This window comes from Dendrobates tinctorius, unplaced genomic scaffold (assembly GCF_039654945.1).
Source record: "Dendrobates tinctorius isolate UK_male_01 unplaced genomic scaffold, ASM3965494v1 ptg000039l, whole genome shotgun sequence".
In the NCBI taxonomy this organism is placed as follows: Eukaryota; Metazoa; Chordata; class Amphibia; order Anura; family Dendrobatidae; genus Dendrobates; species Dendrobates tinctorius.
In genome coordinates, this window is record NW_027361707.1 from 40867844 (window position 1) to 40887316 (window position 19473).

The 19473-nt window shown below is 45.5% G+C and overlaps 1 protein-coding gene across 3 annotated transcripts in view; it reads right to left on the minus strand.

The window, feature by feature from the left end:
- The window catches only part of LCORL (ligand dependent nuclear receptor corepressor like), a 125018-nt gene extending 106621 nt beyond the window's left edge, over window positions 1–18397 (minus strand). The window contains exon 1 of one of the 3 annotated variants that reach the window (XM_073574657.1): window positions 18247–18389. In XM_073574657.1, coding sequence (XP_073430758.1) covers window positions 18247–18343 — 97 coding nt within the window. In that variant the 5' untranslated portion in view covers window positions 18344–18389. Of the gene's footprint in view, window positions 1–18246 lie in introns of all 3 variants that reach the window. The other 2 variants (XM_073574656.1, XM_073574658.1) reach the window with 2 other exon arrangements.
- Between the last annotated feature and the right edge of the window lie 1076 nt (window positions 18398–19473).

Below are 19473 nucleotides of genomic sequence, written 5' to 3' on the forward strand. Positions count from 1 at the left end.
TCATCTCAGTCAGCAGTCAGCCCATCAGGTGGCATAGAGAAACCCACGCGTTCCGACACACAAGGTGTCTTCCTCAAGGTGAGTGTATCCCATCCCTGTGTACACCAGATATTTATATACAGCAATCATTAGAAAATAAAGAGAAAATTGTTACCAGCTGGGAGCCCTCAGCAATGGAGCAGTTAAAGTCAGAGTCTCGGCGCATGGTGGACACATATGGGAGCGCTTGACAGGGATGACCTCTCCACCACATGAGGGCGCTGCCTGCTCAGCAATCTCCCTCACATTTTCGTCATCTGTGTAACTCCTCCCTTGGTGTTAACTGCTCTATCTGGTACGCTGTTTGCGTACACAACTTGGAATAACCTTGGAGGATTAGCCCGTGCTGTGCTCCATGAGCGTAGACGCCGTCTGTGTTACGTCACAGACTCCTGTGGGTCACTCCCCTCGCCCTGAGCGTGCTCTTCCGGGTACTACACCATGCGCCGAGACTCTGACTTTAACTGCTCCATTGCTGAGGGCTCCCAGCTGGTAACAATTTTCTCTTTATTTTCTAATGATTGCTGTATATAAATATCTGGTGTACACAGGGATGGGATACACTCACCTTGAGGAAGACACCTTGTGTGTCGGAACGCGTGGGTTTCTCTATGCCACCTGATGGGCTGCCTGTCTGACTGCTGACTGAGATGACTGGGTGACAGGACTCTGATACTTACCCTGACAGGGAAATGGTGATGTATAGCTATACTTTAATCAGGGCTAGTGCATCTCTTAGTACTTCACCTTTGATCTGCTAGAGCCACTGACTATTAGGATTAAACATTCTTTGTGTGGTCATTTATTCAGGTATTATGCTCGATATGATATTACACTCTACCTGAGTATACTATAACCACTGTGTATCGGGTTTTGCTCTACATAACCTATGGTCTTACCTAAATGGAACAACCAGCAGCATACTACTACTAAATAGTAATCTATATGTTATTTGTATATTGCACAGGCAGTTGGTGGACATATTGTGGACTATGGGACCTCTTGTCTGCTATAGTCCCTTGCTTTGTTTTTAAATGTTTTTACTGTGTGTAGTGTTTCATGACCTGATGTACAATAAAAATTTATGATTTTTTCACAATTACTAGTTATTAGTGTGGTGATCCTAAATTATTTCTTTGCATAGTCTTTCATCTATTTAGACACCACGTTAATTATATGCTGGTGCGGATTCCAGCTTTGCCCCTACATTTTTCCCCTTTCCAAAATGGCCGCTGTTGATTCTGTCCATACTGCGCATGCGCCGATTGCGTCACGGACCACGTGACATTACCCTCCTCCCTCCTGCCCACCGTCTGACGTTTGACTGCAAGGGGCCCCGTGTTTTGTCTATGTCAGCGGTGTTCATTGGCTGGGATGGTGGGTGTGTCCGGTGCTTGGACGTGATTGGTGCTTTCACTTGCAACCATCCCCTGTGATCTGTATGCATTAGCTGTGACCGATGGGTGGGTGTGTCTTGATCCTGGGCATGATTTTACTTTCACTTCCCCTATATAATGGGCCTTTGTCAGCAGTTACACATGCCCCCTGAGGAAGGCATTATCGCCGAAACGCCGCGCGTTGGGGTACGGCTGTGGTCTCCCTTGCTGCTCCTTCTTGTGTAAGTGCCCCCATTATTACCATATTGTATGTTTTTGCCTGTCATCATTTATGTAGGGATTTTTCCCTGTAAGTTACGGTCACGACCATGGGCAAACATTATTTATGTTTAGACAGTTAGACACTTCACAATGTTCATGCATTTCTCATGACTATTTATTTGGAGCTGCCATGGTCACCCGGCCTTTCTTTTCCTACCAATGTCACTTTTTAGCCATGTTCTGTTTGTTTCACCTTTCAATAAAAACTTACTTTGCACTTTACCTTGTGATATGAGGACTTTTTCACTGCTTTTCGTCAGTTGCTATGGTTATATGCAGTGTGTTCTGCACTATCCATTCATGTGCTGGAATCTTGGTTGTGATTACCAACACATCTAAATCACTATGATTTTGATAACCCACTCCAGCACATTTTGCTGTCTTTCATTCTTAAGACATGGAACAGTACCATGTTAGCCTATGGCATTTCAAATCCGCTGTGCTCACACTGCGTTTTTTTCCACGCAGATTTGCTGCGGTTTTAAATCCGCAGCATGTCAATTCTTTGTGCGGATTCCGCAGCAGTTTCACACCTTAACCCCTTCATGACCCAGCCTATATTGACCTTAATGACCTGGCCATTTTTGGCAATATTGACCAGTGTCCCTTTATGAGGTAATAACTCAGGAACGCTTCAACGGATCCTAGCGATTCTGAGAATGTTTTTTCGTGACATATTGGGCTTCATGTTAGTGGTAAACTTAGGTCAATAATGTTTGCATTTATTTGTGAAAAAAAACGGAAGTTTGGCGAAAATTTCGCAATTTTCACATTTTGAATTTTTAATCCGTTAAACCAGAGAGTTATGTGACACAAAAGAGTTAATAAATAACATTTCCCACATGTCTACTTTACATCAGCACAATTTTGGAAACAATTTTTTTTTGTTGGGAAGTTATAAGGGTTAAAAGTTGACCAGCGATTTCTCATTTTTACAACAAAATTTACAAAACCAGTTTTTTTTTTTAGGGACCAACTCACATTTGAAGTCACTTTGAGGGGTCTATATGGCAGAAAATACCCAAAAGTGACACCATTCTAAAAACTGCACCCCTCAAGCTACTCAAAACTACATTCAAGAAGATTATTAACCCTTCAGGTGCTTCACAGCAACTAAAGCAATGTGGAAGGAAAAAATGAACATTTATATTTTTCCAATAAAAATTTTCTTTTAGCATCAATTTTTTTCATTTTTCACATGGGCAACAGGATAAAATGGATCCAAAAATTTGTTGGGAAATTTCTCCTGAGTACACCTATACCTCATATGTGGTCATAAACCACTGTTTGGGTGCACGGCAGGGCTCAGAAGGGAAAGAGCGCCATTTGACTTTTTGAATGGAAAATATGCTGGAATATTTAGTGGTTGCCATGTCGCGTTTGGAGAGTCCCTGTGCGCCTAAACATTGGAGCTCCCCCACAAGTGACCCCATTTTGGAAACTAGACCACCCAAGGAACTTATCTAGATGTGTGGTGAGGACTTTGAACCCCCAAGTGCTTCACAGAAGTTTATGACGCAGAGCAGTGAAAATAAAAAAATAATTTTTTTTCCTCAAAAATGATTTTTTAGCCCGCTATTTTTTATTTTCACAAGGCTAATAGGAGAAATTGGACCACAAAAGTTGTTGTGTAATTTGTCCTGAGTACACCGATACCCCATATGTCAGGGGAAACCACTGTTTGGGCGCATGGGAGAGCTCAGAAGGGAAGGAGCGCGATTTTGGAATGCAGACTGATGGGATGTTCTGCGGGCGTCATGTTGCGTTTGCAGAGCCCCTGATGTGCCTAAACAGTAGAAACCCCCCACAAGTGACCCCATTTTGGAAACTAGACCCCCCAAGGAGCTTATCTAGATGTGTAGTGAGCACTTTGAACCACCAAGTGCTTCACAGAAGTTTATAAACGCAGAGCCATGAAAATAAAAAAATCATTTTTTTTCCTCAAAAATGATTTTTTAGCCCGCTATTTTTTATTTTCACAAGGGTAACGGGATAAATTGGACCCCTAAAGTTGCTGTTCAGTTTGTCCTGAGTACGCTGGCACCCCATATGTGGGGGGAACCACTGTTTGGGCGCACGGCAGGGCTCAGAAGGGAAGGAGCGCCATTTGACTTTTTGAATGGAAAATTAGCTCCAATCGTTAGCGGACACCATGTCGTGTTTGGAGAGGCCCTGTCTGCCTACACTTTGGAGCTCCCCCCACATATCACCCCATTTTGGAAACTAGACCCCCTAAGGAAGTTATCTAGATGCATAGTGAGCACTTTGAACCCCCAGGTGCTTTACAGAAGTGTATAACGCAGAGCTGTGAAAATAAAAATATTTTTTTTTTCCCCTCAAAAAGTGATTTTTTTTAGCCCGCTATTTTTTATTTTCACAATAGTAACAGGAGAAATTTGACCCCAAAAGTTGTTGTCCAGTTTGTCCTGAGTACGCTGGTACCCCATATGTGGGGGGGGACCACTGTTTGGGCACACATCGGGGCTCGGAAGGGAAGTAGTGACGTTTTGAAATACCGACTTGATGGAATGGTCTGCGGGCGTCATGTTACGTTTGCAGAGCTCTTGATGTGGCTAAACACACAGTGGAAACCCCCCCACAAGTGATCCCATTTTGGAAACTAGACCACCCAAGGAACTTATATAGATGTGTGGTGAGCACTTTGAACCCCCAAGTGCTTCACAGAAGTTTATAACTCAGAGCCGTGAAAACAAAAAAATCATTTTTTTTTTCACAAAAATCATTTTTTTAGCCCCCAATTTTTTATTTTCCAAAGGGTAACAGGAGAAATTAGACCCCCAAAGTTGTTGTGCAATTTTTCCTGAGTACGCTGATACCCCATAAGTGGGGGTAAACCACGGTTTGGGCACACGTCGGGGCTCAGAATGGAGAGAGTGCCGTTTGACATTTTGAACGCAAAATTGGCTGGAATAAATCGTGGCGCCATGTCGCGTTCGGAGACCCCGTGATGTGCCTAAACAGTGGAAACCCCTCAATTCTAACTCCAACTCTAACCCCAACACACCCCTAAACCCAACCCTAATAATAACCCTAACCACAACCCTAACGCCAACACACCCCTAACCCTAACTACAAGCCCACCCCTAACCCCAATTCCACCCCTAACCCCAAATTCCAACCCTAACCCCAAATTCAAACCCTAACCCAAAAAAATATATATATTTTTTATTTTATTATTTGTGCCTGGCTATGGGGGTGATAAACGGGGGGTGTATTTACTTTTTTTTTTTTTCCATTTTGATCACTGTGAGTGTATCACAGTGATCAATATGAAAAATGAACGGGCAACCGGCAAATTCATGGGCGCCGCCATCTTGGACAATGGCAGACGCACTGCGCCCGCCATTTTGCAAGATGACGGCACCCATCATCCGGACACCGGGAGCCACGACGGTACATCGGAGGTACCGGGGGGGGGAAATCGGAAGGTGGGGGGGGGGGGGAGAGCAGACCGATCGTGTGTGTGTGTGTGTGTATTGGGGGGTCGGGTGTCGGTGTCCATCCGTGTCCGATGCTATTGCAGCATCGTCCATGGCTGGATTGTAATATGTCAAATTTCATTGGTGAAATATTACAAATCGCTCTGATTGGCTGTTAAAAGTGAAACAGCCAATCAGAGCGATTGTAGGCACGTTGGGGCTAAGCCACGCCACCTGGGATTAACCACTGAGTATCCTCTGTGTGCGGGTCGGGTGACCTTTCAGTGACCCCGGTCACCCGCAGGAGGGCGACTTATAGCATGATGCCTACGTAGGCGTCATGGGTCGTGAAGGGGTTAAAGATACTGGCTTGGTGTTTATGGTCACCCATAACAGTTTTTATGGGGGATTATAAACCTGCTTTTGGACTGTTCAGCAGAATCCTCTTTATTTGCCCATCATCCTGTTCTGCCCAAAGTACCACAGGATGAGCACTGCGTGAGGTCTCACCAAGACAGTAACTGCTCCACAGAAGGTAAAGGCGGCTCAGCAATGCCAAACTTTTTTTTTTTTTTGTAATTTCTTTCACAATCACAACTTTGCTGCATCTAAAGAGCCAGCGCATATATAAAGAACAATCAGTGTAATGGGTCAACAACAAATCCCAAATGTTTAGGAGAATACATAGTCGTGAGTCAAGGACAAAGGCTGAGCTATAAAATAAGTAACATTTCTCTATTACAGGAGCTTTTTCTTTTTTTCCACTTCTTGAAAATATCTCCAGGCTTCGCTGTGCAGTAAATGAAGCTTTTAGCGGAATGTTTTCTACATTCCACTGAAGGAGCCATTAAGGCTTTCAACTTTGTAACCCATTTGCCAAGGAAGGCTACATGTAGATGTCACTGCCTGGTGCAGTGGAAACGTGGCATTACAGGATACCTGTTGTGATGGAACTGTACAAACTTTGCATAAATCAATAGAACATGGGTATATAAGAAAGGTATTATATCTTATCAGAGAACGCTCTCCTGAACTCAACCACCACAGCAAACAAAGAAAAAAATAGCTCAAATCCATCTGCGGACAGTCAGCACAGGAGGGGTCCTGTTACACAGTTTATTATATTCTGAGGAGAAAGGAGGTGGGGAGGAGTGAGGGGCAGTGTAAAGGGGGTTTTACACATAGCGATATCGCTAGCAATATCGCTAAAACGTCACTGGTTTTGTGACGTTATAGCGATATCGCTATGTGTGATACTTACCTCCGACCGGCTCCCCCGCTGTCCATCGCTAATCGCGCGGCTCCATTTCTCGTCGTCAGCTTCCTGCTGTGAGACGAGCGACGCGTGGAGGCGGGCGGGCGGGAGGACGACGACAGGATCGCTGTGTGTGAAAGGTGAGTATCGTGCGCTGCGTCGCTGCTGCATCGCTGTGAGATCTTTCTGTGTGAAAGCTCACTAGCGATCATTTAGCGATGCACCAGCGATCCTGACCGGGTCATATCGCTGGTGCATCGCTAAATGTAAAAGGGCCTTATGTGTGATACTTAACTCCGACCGGCTCCCCCGCTGTCTGTAGCTGATCGCGCGAGAATGTCCGGCTCCATTTCTCGTCGGACGCTTCCTGCTGGCGCTGACGAGCGACGCGTGGAGGCGGGCGGGCGGACGTCAGGATCGCTGTGTGTGAAAGGTGAGTATTGTGCGCTGCGTTGCTGTGAGGTCTGCCTGTGTGACAGCTAACTAGCGATCATTTAGCGATGCACCAGCGATCCTGACCGGGTCGGATCGCTGGTGCATCGCTAAATGTAAAGGGGCCTTAAGAAAACAGTGGGACACAAAGATCGTGCTGAGCTTTCTATCAAGTCTCAACTCATTCCAGAGCTGGATTCACATCTACACTGATCGCTACTGCTGAATACTGTCTTCCATGCTGCTGCTGCCGCCATTTATCTCTGTGTGCAAACTAATGAATGAAGATCAGGAATCCCCCTCAGTCTGTATGGGAGACATCATGGCAGCTATTCTCCCCCCATAAGCTCAGTCGACAGCAAAGAGAGGAAGCCTGTACAGAAGATATAATATAACACTATACATGTCATATAACGGCCAGAAATAGTGTTAGGGTATGTTTCCATGGTCAGTATTGGCAGCACATGTCCGCTCCTTTCAAAGCGCTGCCGGCTTTTGTGCGCGCGGTGATTCCGCATGTATTCATTGAATCGTGCGGAATCACCGTGTCCTATACATAGGATGGTAATATTTATCTTGCGGAGACTGAGTGCCTCCGATATATACAGACATGCTGCGGTCTATAAATACGCGCCACAAATGCCTATACGCAGGGAAGCCGGAGGCATCCCTAAACGCATAGTGGAGATGGGATTTCATGAAATCCTATCCACTATGTTGTAACATCTGGCCAGTGCGGGTTGCACACTGCGGATGTACGCAGCATCCAATCCACAGCGTTTACTAACCGTGGAAACATACCCTTATTCTTCACACATAACAGCATATCCTGAAAAGTTACCATTTAAATCCATGGCTGACCTCAGACAAATCACGATGCCAAATTATCCAGACCGGCAGATGTTTTCGCAGCAATTCTCCCTTCTAGGAAAAACGGGTTATCCCCCCTCCATGACATTATATATCCAAACAGTTATGCACAAACAGGAATAGTTCATCTGAAAAACCTCAGGGCTCCAAATATTAACACCTGCTACAATTGTTGTAGCAGTAGCCAAAACCATTGGGATAAGAATTTTATATACACCAGCATAACTGGCAGCAGCGGTTGCCAAAAAGGAAAGCACAGGCCCACAAAGCACTTGTTCATAAAGCTCACGTCTCATCTAATACATTATTTAGGTCAAAATTTAAGGCTAGAAATTCAACATGGCTTCTTGATGGGTCAAGGATTTAGACCTTTGTCAATGCAAAAAAAAAAAAAAAAAAAAAAAAGGGGGGGTAATGCCATTAAGGGCCTGTCACACTAAGCGATATCGATAGCAATATCGCTATAACTTGCGACGTTATAGCGATATTGCTAGCGATATCGCTGTGTCTGATACTTACCCACGACCGCTCCCCCGCTGGTTATCGCTGATCGCGCGAGAATGTCCTGGACTGTTTCTCGTCGTCAGCTTCCTGTGGAGAGACGAGCCGGGCGGGAGGACGTCAGGATCGCCTGGTGTGACAGGTAAGTAGTGACCCCCGTCCCCAGCGATGTCGCTGGTGAGATCTGCCTGTGTGGCAACGTACTAGCGACCACTTAGCAATGCACCAGCGATCATGACCGCATCATATTGCTGGTCGGGATCGCTGGTACATCGCTAAGTGTGACAGTACCTTTACTTTATGGCCAGTGAGGGGGGCTTGAACCTCTGGCAACCGGACAGATTATGAAAATGATGGCGCTGCAGCACAGATTTAGTGTCACATCCCTTCAAATTTTCCTACGCACAGTGGTCCACCCGAACAGTTTGTGTCTGGTTGCTCTACCCAGCACACTCACTTGATTGGATATGTGCCTGGTTGGCGGGGCTGCTAGGGAGGAAAAAAAATAATGAAAACCACGTATTATTAAAGTCAATGATGCAGTTCCTCCTGCTCTGAACACCTGTGGGAATACCAGATGTTTATTTTAGGCACTGTAAAGTGATGCTGCATATATGGCAGATGGTTGGAAGGGATTACCGAGGACCAGTCTCCAAGTGGATGAGATAAACTGCAGTATTCCACAGAGTCCAGTAAATGTGTGGAGCTGTGGTGTTCCCCTTCAAACATTGCTTGTCCGGCCCCAGCTTACGCAAACGCCAGCATATCGATTGTGGGTGCCAGGTGTTACCCTCCGGACAACCCCTTTCAGCTGTTTCAGAGGCAACAGGATGATGGAGGAGCAGTATATGCCCCAGTTTACAGATGTTAAGTATGGGATTCATAACATTGTTACATGGAGGACTCCTTACCGCTCATTCTCACACTGCCCACATGCAACCTGACACATGAACCATTGAATCTTTGAGAAATCCACAACAGACGGAGCATCCTTAGGCACAAGCTGGTTTGTAGAATAGCAATGACATTTATTTTCCCCAAATCTTAACATTAGAAACTGTTCACAACATGGCCATTTTTAGTTTTTGATTTTTCCTCACCTTTTTCCCCAAAGCTATAACTTTATTTTTCCTATCCACATAACCATATGAGGGCTTGGTTTTTGTAGGATGAGTTGTTCTTTTGAATGGCGTCATTTATGCTACCACATCGTGTACTGGAGAAGAAAAAAAAAAAAGTACACATTCACATTTTTTTTTTAAATTTACCATGTTCACTATACGGTAAAATGGACTGGCAATATAATTCTCCAGGTCAGCATGAGCATGCAGATGTGTTGATTACTAGTTTATTTAAAGCACTGCCAAAGTTTTTATCCTCTTAATATATTGCAGTTATATAGTTCTGTGTACTTACAATTGCTCATTTTGCCTTTCCACCCAGATAATTCTTCTCTTTCCTCTGTGAAAACAGGAAGTCTTATCCCTGTAAGACTCATTGTCCTCTTCATGACCCAGCCGCTTCCTCCTCCTATCAGGGACTTTTGCAGCGACCCATGACTCATACAGTGAAAATAGACCTCCTGTTTCTACATAGATATTTGAAGGATTCAGCTAGTCAGTTTTTAATCCAGTGATGTCAAATACCAAATGGAAAAGAGAATTAACTGGGTTGAAAGGCAAAATGAGCAATTGTAAGAACACAGTGCTATATGACGACTTCAATATATTAAGACAATACAAATTTTGATGGAAGGAGGGCGGCTTTCTTAAGTGGTGAAAAATCTTCTGAAGTTCGTAAAAAAATATAAAACTAAAAATTTGCTTGTTACCATTTCCTAAGACCTGTAACATTTTCATTTTTCAGGATCTGGGGCTTGGCGACGGCACATTTTTTGCACCCTGAGCTGACTTTTTTTTTTTTTTTTTTTTTTAATGATACCATCTGGGAAAGATACCATGTTATGATCACCTCTTATTGCAAAGTTGCGGAGGCAAAACTTATTCTGGCATTTGTATTTATTTTTTCATCATAAGATTTACTGATCGGATTTATTTTGTATTTTTTTATTATTTGACTTTTAATTGAGCAAAAGGGGGTGATTTGAACATGTTTTTTCTCACATTAAAAAACAAACAAACAAAAAAAAACAACAACTTTATAGTGGATTTAATAGTCACCTTAGGGAACTTGAAGCTGCGATCATCCAATCGCTTGCGCGAAACATAGCAGTGCTTTCATAGGAAATCATGCTCTCCTATGAACGCCAGGCTTTCACAGGTAGATAGTAATGAGAGGGAGGGAGGTGTGTTGTGAACTCATTTTCTGGTCTGCCTCTGGTTTCTGGTGAAGGAGCTGGTTGTGTTGACAGAGGAATCATGAGTTCTCTTTCCAGGCTCCCTCTGGTGGTGGCAGGAGGTAATGAAGCTGATATAATTAACAGAGACCTGCCACCTGATAATGAAGACGAGGATTGGACATCTGGAGTCTCAGACTGGATTTAAGACAGCCAACTCCCTTTTCCCATACTGGTGATTTTTTCCTGCCTCATGAGGTTCTAGTTTCCATTTCAGTTCCTGTCTTCTCAAGCTAAGTGTTCTCTGCTATTGTTCACACTTGATTTTGCTTGGTCTATTCAGTTTTTGTGTGCTTAGACAGCCCCGGCAGGGGCTGTGCTGAATTTCCATTCTTATGTCACTGAATGTGCCAGTTTGCTTTTTGTCCTTTATTAGATTGGTCTCTTTTTGCTCTGTTCTCAGAATATGCCAGAGTGCTGATATAGTGGGTGAAGTCTAGTGACTTCAGGGTTTTTTTGCGATCAGAAGTGTTGGACATTTTTGCAGGGTTTTTTGGCGTGATTGCAGACAGTATCTTTCCTTTCTAGTTAGTGTGGGCCTCATCGTTTGCTCAGCCTATTTTCCTACCTGTGTTCGTGTTTTCATCTTGTCTCACCGTCAATACAAGTGTGGGGGCTGTCTATTCCTTTGGGGTCTGCTCTGGGGCAGTTTAGATTTCCCCTTTTCTTGCTTTAGGCTTATTTAGTCCTCCAGCTAGAATCATCGTAGGCACGCTCCACAGCTACTTCTAGTTGTTGTGGTTAGGATCAGGGGTCTGCAATCTGCTTAGTTACCAACCTCTCTGGTTTTCTGTGACTTAGCTTGGTTTTGTTTTCCTCCTCGGTGACCCAATCATAACAGAGGTGTGTGTGTATGTGTGTGTGGTGTTGTCTTAAGCGGACCCTCAGCTGTCATGACAACTGATCGGTGCGATCACGTCAGACTCCCACTCATCGGTAAGCCCTCTCCTAACCTGTGGATGGGTGATAACTTGTTTTCACAGGACAACCCAATTAATGTATACATCAAGCAGATTACACCATGAAAAAATGTACACACCTTCAACACACACAACTCAAAGTACACTCTCCCAATGTAATAAAACATCAGTGTACAGTTTACTATGTCTTTGCATGGTGCAGCAGTATGATATGCCATTTAACATTTTTTGTGGTACAGCAACCCCTTAACATGTAGAGGCAGGCAGACGTGCCCTGAACACAAAGGGTAAGTGCACATGTTGCGGATTGTGCTGCAGATTATTCCGCGCGGATTTGGCTAAATCCGCAAGTAAATCTGTAGGTCAAAAGACCTGCGTTTTACCTGCAGATTAGCCTGCGGTTTTCCCCTGCCTTTTGACACTTGGTCATGGAGCAGGTGTCAAACCGCTGCCGATTCCGCACAAAGCGATTAAAAACGCAGCATGTTCATTAATTTTGCGGAATTGCACGCGATTCCACATATCAATTATATTGGCAAAAACGCTTAGGAAAACGCATGCAAAAACACTTGACAAACGCGTGACAAAAAATGCATGCGTCTTCCAGGGAGCAGGGTGTGCGATTCTGCTTCAGAATCGCTACATGGGCACAAAGCCTAAAAGGTACTGTACAACGCAGCAGAAACGGCTGCGGATCTGCAGGGCCAAATCCGCTACAGATCCACGGCAGAAACCGCAACGTGTGCACACCCCCCAAGTGTGTGCGCGCGCTAGAGTATTTGCAGTAGAATATTCTGCAGCAAAAAAACAGAATTGGCCATAAAATTGTGCTTGGGTATGGGTTTTTTTTTTTTTTTTCTTCTCCACACTTTCGTTACTCCCCCATTCACTTAAAATTAGTGAAAAATGCTGCAACACTGAAAGAATTGACAACCCGAATATGTTAAAAACGTGCTTAGATGGTTCAAATCTGTAAAGAAAAATAAGCAGCATGTGCATAACATTTCAGAAATCTGATTCACTTTGCTGTTACTGTGAAATGCATTTTTTCACCTATAACACAAAAAAACCCCATGGCAAAAACTCAAGAGTGTGAACAAGCACTAAGCAATGGCGATCACCATAGAACCAGATATTGACTCACCAGAGGCAGGAAAGTACGAGGAGAAGACTAGTAGCACCGCTACAGAAATTTACATACTGCGGATCGGAAACCGGCACCGCAGGTCAGCACAGTGGGCAGGAGATTTCTACAAATCGCATCCACTGCTTGTAATGTAGAACACGCGTTTTTGACTATGGACGCAGTGAAAAAAAAAAAAAAAACAGCATCCAAAAACACTACTATTCCCGATCGTGGGCACGTACCCTTAGGTCGTGCGCCCATAATGAGTTTTTGATGCTGTGTATTTTCACTGCCTCTGAAACGTAGTGTTTTACATTTCTAGAGATCTCATGCCCACTGGGTTTTTTTGTTTTGTTTTTGTTTTTTACAGCCTAAATTAACCTGCGCTGCGTGTTTCAAATCAGAAACATGTAAATTTCTCTTGCGGCTAGCATTAGGTGGAAAACAAAAAAAAACAAAAAAACCCACGTTTCAATGTGCTCCTGTGATGAAAACTAACAATCCACTGACCATCAAAGTTTTGTCAGAGGCACGCACCAGAAAGTATCAAAGACAAAACAAATTTAAAACATGAGACACGAAAAAGAAAACGCAGAGTCAAAAAAAAAAAAAAAAAAAAAAAAAAACACAACAGCAAGCTAATTTACTGAAAAAATGAGCAGAAAATCTGTAACAAACGCTCACCAAAAGCTCATCATGGGAACATACCGTATTTTACGGATTATAAGACGCAGTTTTAACCCAAAAATTTTTTGGGGGGGAAATGTGGGTGCGTCTTACAATGCGCATATACCTTACCGGCACCATTGCTGCAGGCTGGGATGAGGGTGTGCCCAAAGTGCTGCTGCAGGGGGGGGGGTCTCCGCCACATTTTGTGAAAGACCAGAGCCCCTGCAGCTTCATGGTTTCCTGTGCGGTTGACTCCGGAAAAATGTCCGTTGGGCGGCGCACTCGCAGATGGAGATCTCATCTCAGCATCAAGATCTCGGGAGATGAGATTTCAGTGGCGAGACCCCCACAGCAGCAGCGGAGACCCCAGCAGCACTGCCGGACACACCCGCAGCGGCGCACTGCACATCGGTCACCCCCTCATCCCAGCCTGCAGCATCACCCCATTCTTGCCTCCTCCAACAGCGACCCTGGGACTCCGCTTCACCGCAGCCACCACCCCTGGTAAGCAATAGGACGCATGGATTATAAGAAGCAACACCATTTTATTAAAAAAAAAAATTCCCATTTTTCTCCTCAAAACTTGGGGTGCATCTTATAATCCAGAGTGTCTTATAATCTGAAAAATACGGTAGCTTGGTCTGCTGTTAGTCAAATAGGCATTTTTCCTGCAGCAGCCATTCATACAAGAAGCCAGCAAGTAAAACAAGGATGGTTCAGGTCTGCAAAAACAGTATCCACTTCAGAGAAGTTCTAAGTTCTGGCCCAAAGAGGAGGGTCCAGAGAAGGAACCAATACCAATTACCTTGTCAGTAGGACAAATGGAGTGTACATGCTGTGGTTTTCTTTGTGCATTTTGTAGCTGGAAAAAAAAAAAATGCATGTTCCTGTTCCAGCAAAGTTGATTTTGCACACTGCTTTGGAAACTGACCTGCAGTATATCAATTTCTACTGAGTTAACATGCATTTTATTTATTAATTATGCTTTGCTTATGGAGCGCTATCATATTCCACAGCACTATACATACAATATGGCTGTCCCCGTTGGGGCTCATAATATAAATTCACTATGTCTTTGGTGTGTGGGAGGAAACTGAAGAACACAGAAGAAAACACAAGTAAACTCGGAGAGAACATACAAAAGCCATATGAAACCGGTACATGTCATTACCAAGAAGTTGACACTAATACACAAAAAAAAGTTTAAAAACCGGTACAAAAGAAATGCAATTTACCAAAATGAGATCATGGTTACAGAAACACTGCTAAAAAGTTTCAGCATCAATTCGCTGCTCCAAATCCACACCATGGGAACTTTCAATAAACATTTCCTTTAAAATCTAAGTGGGGTAAAACAAAAACACCCTGTGTGACCCTGACCAGAGTTCTTCTATAATAGGAAACCAACATGTTCTGCAATTAGCACTGGAAACAAAAACTTTTTGTAACTATTTGTAAAGTTACTCAGCAAATTATAAGGCCAAATTCAGACTTCTATGAAACAGTGAGTACAGACTGTCTGTAGCTGGACTTGACAGCTTCACAGAACGTACGAGCCTGTAGAGTTTGGGTCAGACCAGTGGTCAGTTCGTACATCTGAACTTGGCCGTAGCGCAACACTAACATGTAGTAACATTGACTAAGGGTCTCTACATCCTGGTCGCTATCTTGGTATGCTTTTTGTGTATAATACTATTACCAATGTGATGAGTGTGCATGAGTCTACAAGGAAGCATCTGAAGAATATCAGTCAGGCTCCATGCAAATTTTGGGAACGTTCACACCAATGCCCGGTGGCGGAGCATTTCCTCCTTGTACCCAACGCTTTCTTGCACAATACAAGTTGTGATCATCTCCCGTGCACAAGCCGAACGCGAGACGACATTGCGCAGCCATAGTGTATAACATTTCGGCTAAAGGAGGACTATTTTAGTCCATTAAGAGATGATTAGTGTCCTTATAAAGGTCATTTCGGGACTCGATTGTCATTATCCATGAACTGTTAACCCTTTGACGTACAAGAGATCCAACACTCTCCATGGCTACGGGAGTCACACAAATGCAGGTTTATTTGCGCATTTCACCAGTACATCCCTTCAGGAGCACATACGTACAAAGTCTATCTAAGCACATATTGGAAATAAAGTACTTGCAGGAAAAAAAAAATCCTCTGCCTTGCAAACTAAAAGTAGCTTTATCTTACATCTTGAGTTCTATAATCCACTGCACGGAGGGCCAATGTTATATTCGACAACTTATGGGCGATAATTGGCTCCTCACCTTTTGTCAATCATTATCTGCGTTAGCACTGGCATAAACATAATGAAACAATGGGACTCCCCCCTTCCCCCTCCCCCCCCAAAAAAAAATAAATGGAGTCTCAGATGTTTAATTATCTCAGCCTTGCGCCTGCGAGGGATTTGTTCAGCACTCCCAAGATATGCAGATTAACAAAAGAAGGCTGCCCGTCCACTAAGCAGGTTCTAGAAAAAGGACAGAAATGTAAGTGCGAGGCTCCTTACTCACATGCAAGACGATGAGCGGAGAGTGGTACATGCTCCCTTCTTCTCCGAAGGAGTGTGGTGTTGCTTTAAGGGAGAGGGGTGGGATGGCACTGAAGCAGTATACAAGGGGTTAAGCACAGTTTAGCAGCCAGAGGGGGTCCCTGACCTATACCCCCCTCCTACTGCAGATGCAATGGAGAGCTGTTGCTAGCAAGTGGAGCTGCATTGAAGGCTTAACAGGGGGAGGTGTGCCTTCCCAATACTTAAAGTCCATCTCTGCTAGAGAAGAAGCGCAAGACTCCAGATGATGCAACCGAGCAGATTCACAGCAATTAAGAATTTAACACAATATCCCCAATCCCGGGAGACCAGTCAAAAAGCTTATACACAGCGGAGCAGCGTGCCCAATGACGGAGAGCGGGCGCAGAGCCAAGGAGCGTGCTTCAAAATCAACACGTTCTACTACTTCCAAGACGATTCCTCTGCCTCCTAGCTACTATTATATTGGGTGGGGTTGGAATATTTGCAGATCCGGGGCACAGGTCACCTCTTACAGGCTGGGATTAGATAAAAATAACATCACAGACCAGCATGGTTACACAGGGCGCATGTGGGATATAATCTGCGCCACCCAAATAAATCCAATGATCCACAAGACGGGGATTGTGCTCAGCAGATGGATACGAAAAGGGACAAGCAATCCTGTACGGGAAATAGCATACATCCTAAAAAGGTTTTATGTATACACAAAATTAGGATGATATTCAATGAGGGGCTAAAAAAAAAAAAAAAGTATCATGAGTACCTGTTTAGGACAAATGGGGGGGCTGACGTGACTTTATTAAGCAAATATAGGGGGCTATAATCACAGGAGTACTGGAGCTTCTATATGATCCCTATAGAGACAATCTACACTGTACATCTGGGTACATGGGAGATTTGGCTACGCCCCATGCTCACAATGTATTTTGTAACATTAGCCATATTAATGTACACAAAGGAAAATACCATATCACATAAACCCCCCCGGTCCCTCTGTATAAATTCAGGTTTTCTAAAGTGCTCATTCTGACTATAGGGCAACGATGTAGGTAGCCAGGAGGTGAGGGGGCGCACATCACCTAGTCACTGAGAATTTACCCAGGTACACGGCCACACAAAGGAGCTAATAATGAATATGACCCATCCACACGTCAACGAAATGTAACGAAGGTGCACATCCCGGCAAACATCGACAGTGTCATCACGAGGAGCGCAGGACGTACCCCGCACACCAGCGATCACATCGATTAAACCGTGCACAGGTGGGTCACACATTACATAACAGATGTGCTGATGGGGACAGGACAAAATATTACATCTTCAAGGTCACCTAAGAACCCCCGAAACCGGAGGGACAAAGTCAGATGGAGGAAGGCTGCACAGATCGGGGCCGGCGTGCGCCGTATTCTACGCCAAGGAACAAAAGTGTCCTGAGCAGAGGGGGCGTCCGGAGCCACGAAACATCACTGCCAGGGGCAAATATATAACATGGAGGGGAGCAGATAAAATATCAGTACGAGGAGGATTCATCCTGTAATAACACGGATGACACCTGCCTGTGTTATTACATATGTCCCTGGTCTGTCAGGATCTCTCACACCTGTCCTGACACTAATATGGGGGGTACAATACATCACCACAAGCACAGGGCTCACACAGTAACGTATATTACACCAGGGGGGTCTGGTGCCGTCTATCAGAACAGTGTGGGGTCAGGAAGCCGTTATTACAGGACGGCAGGGTACACGTTACCGTATGGAGGAGGCTGGGGTGCAATACATTATATAGAGGTATCAGAGAAGGAGTTCTGGCCCCCTATGACACTGGGCCTCCCCTCACCAACAAATGCAGAACTATATACTGACCCCAGGACATTGATTATATATATATTACACACAGTTCTTAGCCACCTCTAAGCCTCTGTACACACACATCTCCTCACACGCGGCTCCCTCCTGCACACTCGTGAGGAGAAGTTGCGGCTCGCAGTGCGGAAGTTGCACCCGGAACCCTCGGCCTGGCCGGACCGTGCCACCCCTTCTGGGGAGGAGGGGGAGAGTTTGGCACTGGCCGCTCTCTTCCTGTGTGGCCGGACAGCGCCACCTGAGGGGGGGTAACGGCCGCGCTCCCGCACACGGTGGTGTCGTCCAGGAGTACAAGTTACAGACTATGGACAGTAACGGTCTGACCGGACTGTCCCATCCCCCCGCAGGGGGAGCACGGCCGCCCCGGGTATTTGTAGTGAATTCCCCACGTACCTGTCACACGGTGGCCGTGGCCGCTCTCCAGCCGCAGCCCGCAGGTGATTCGGTGCCAGGCCACAACTCTCCGGTTTGTTTTGCTTCCTTGCTGTCAGTTGTGTCACTCCGGAGCGGTGCGCCCCGCCTCCTGTCAGGCAGACAATACGCTCAGCCACACGCACTCCTCCACTCACCTACACAGTGGATGAGCCGGTGCCGCCAGGAGTCGAGCTCCCGCCGGAATCCCTTCCTCTCCGCCGTGCACCGAGGGCTCCGGCACTGGGCAGCCATTCTGTCGGTTCCCTTTTTCCATCTGCGTCTGACGTCACCGCTCGTCACTTACCATTCACTCCTCGCACACGCGAGGGGGCGGGGCCCGCGGCGTCTGATTGACAGGATTGTCTTCCAGAGGGGGCGGGCTCACGTCTGAATGGCAGGTCGTGGGGACGGCAACATGTGACCACGTGACTCTATTCGCCCAGGCCGCCGAGGAGTCGCCTCACCCTCCGGGCACCCCGCGCTGACCCCCGGGGCCACTTACTATTTATTTACTCTTACATTTTGCAAAGTTCTAGTGACCCCATAATGTAATACGCCTTTGTGCTTCAATACAAAAGTGCACCTCTCTTTTTGTCCTATAAACAATAATTATCTCCCTTTTATCTGTAGTATTAATACACAGTGTGTGCTGCTCATAGTGTTAATTAACCCTTTGTGCCCCCAAAAAGGAACAGTTCCCCCCCTATGCCTCCCAGAAAAGAATAGGGTCCCTCCTATAACTCCCAGAAAGGAAGAGTGCCCCTTCAAAAGGAAATTTTAGGCGTCGGATTCCTGCCCCTGCCCAGGAGGAATCTCCAGCCTTGCCTTCTGCAGTCTCCCATTCAGTCCGCCGCTCAGCAAAGACGTGGGCCCAGCCTCTTGCTCAGGATAGTGCGGTCAGGTTGGTTGCTGCTGCCACCTCCGGGTCAGCTTTAGCCATCCGCACTAGCCAGCAGCGAGCAGCTCCAGAGGCTAAGTCCTTTTTGCAGCCTTCTGAGCATGCCCGTGGGACGACCTCTCATTGGAGGTCGGGGGTCACACTCTCAGGTCCTTCTCCAGATCGGATTGGACCATCAGGAAGGTTCCGGAAGGATCCTGCTATAAAAGGGTCGCATGGCCGCTCAGCAATGTGCTAGTATAGTCTAATTTGTAGTGGTATGTGTGATGATGGATGCTTGTGAAAGGCTGACTGACTCATTATGAAACCCCTTCCCTCTGATACGTATGTTGTTAGGGTTTAGAGTTCCAATTCAGCGCCGGGTAGGGGCACTGCCTAGCGCCGCAGTGCTCCCAGCTCCCATCACATGCTAGCGCCAGTGTGTACCACACTACATTAGGCACTACGGTACCGCACGTTCAGCAGTATCAGAGCGGCTCCGTGC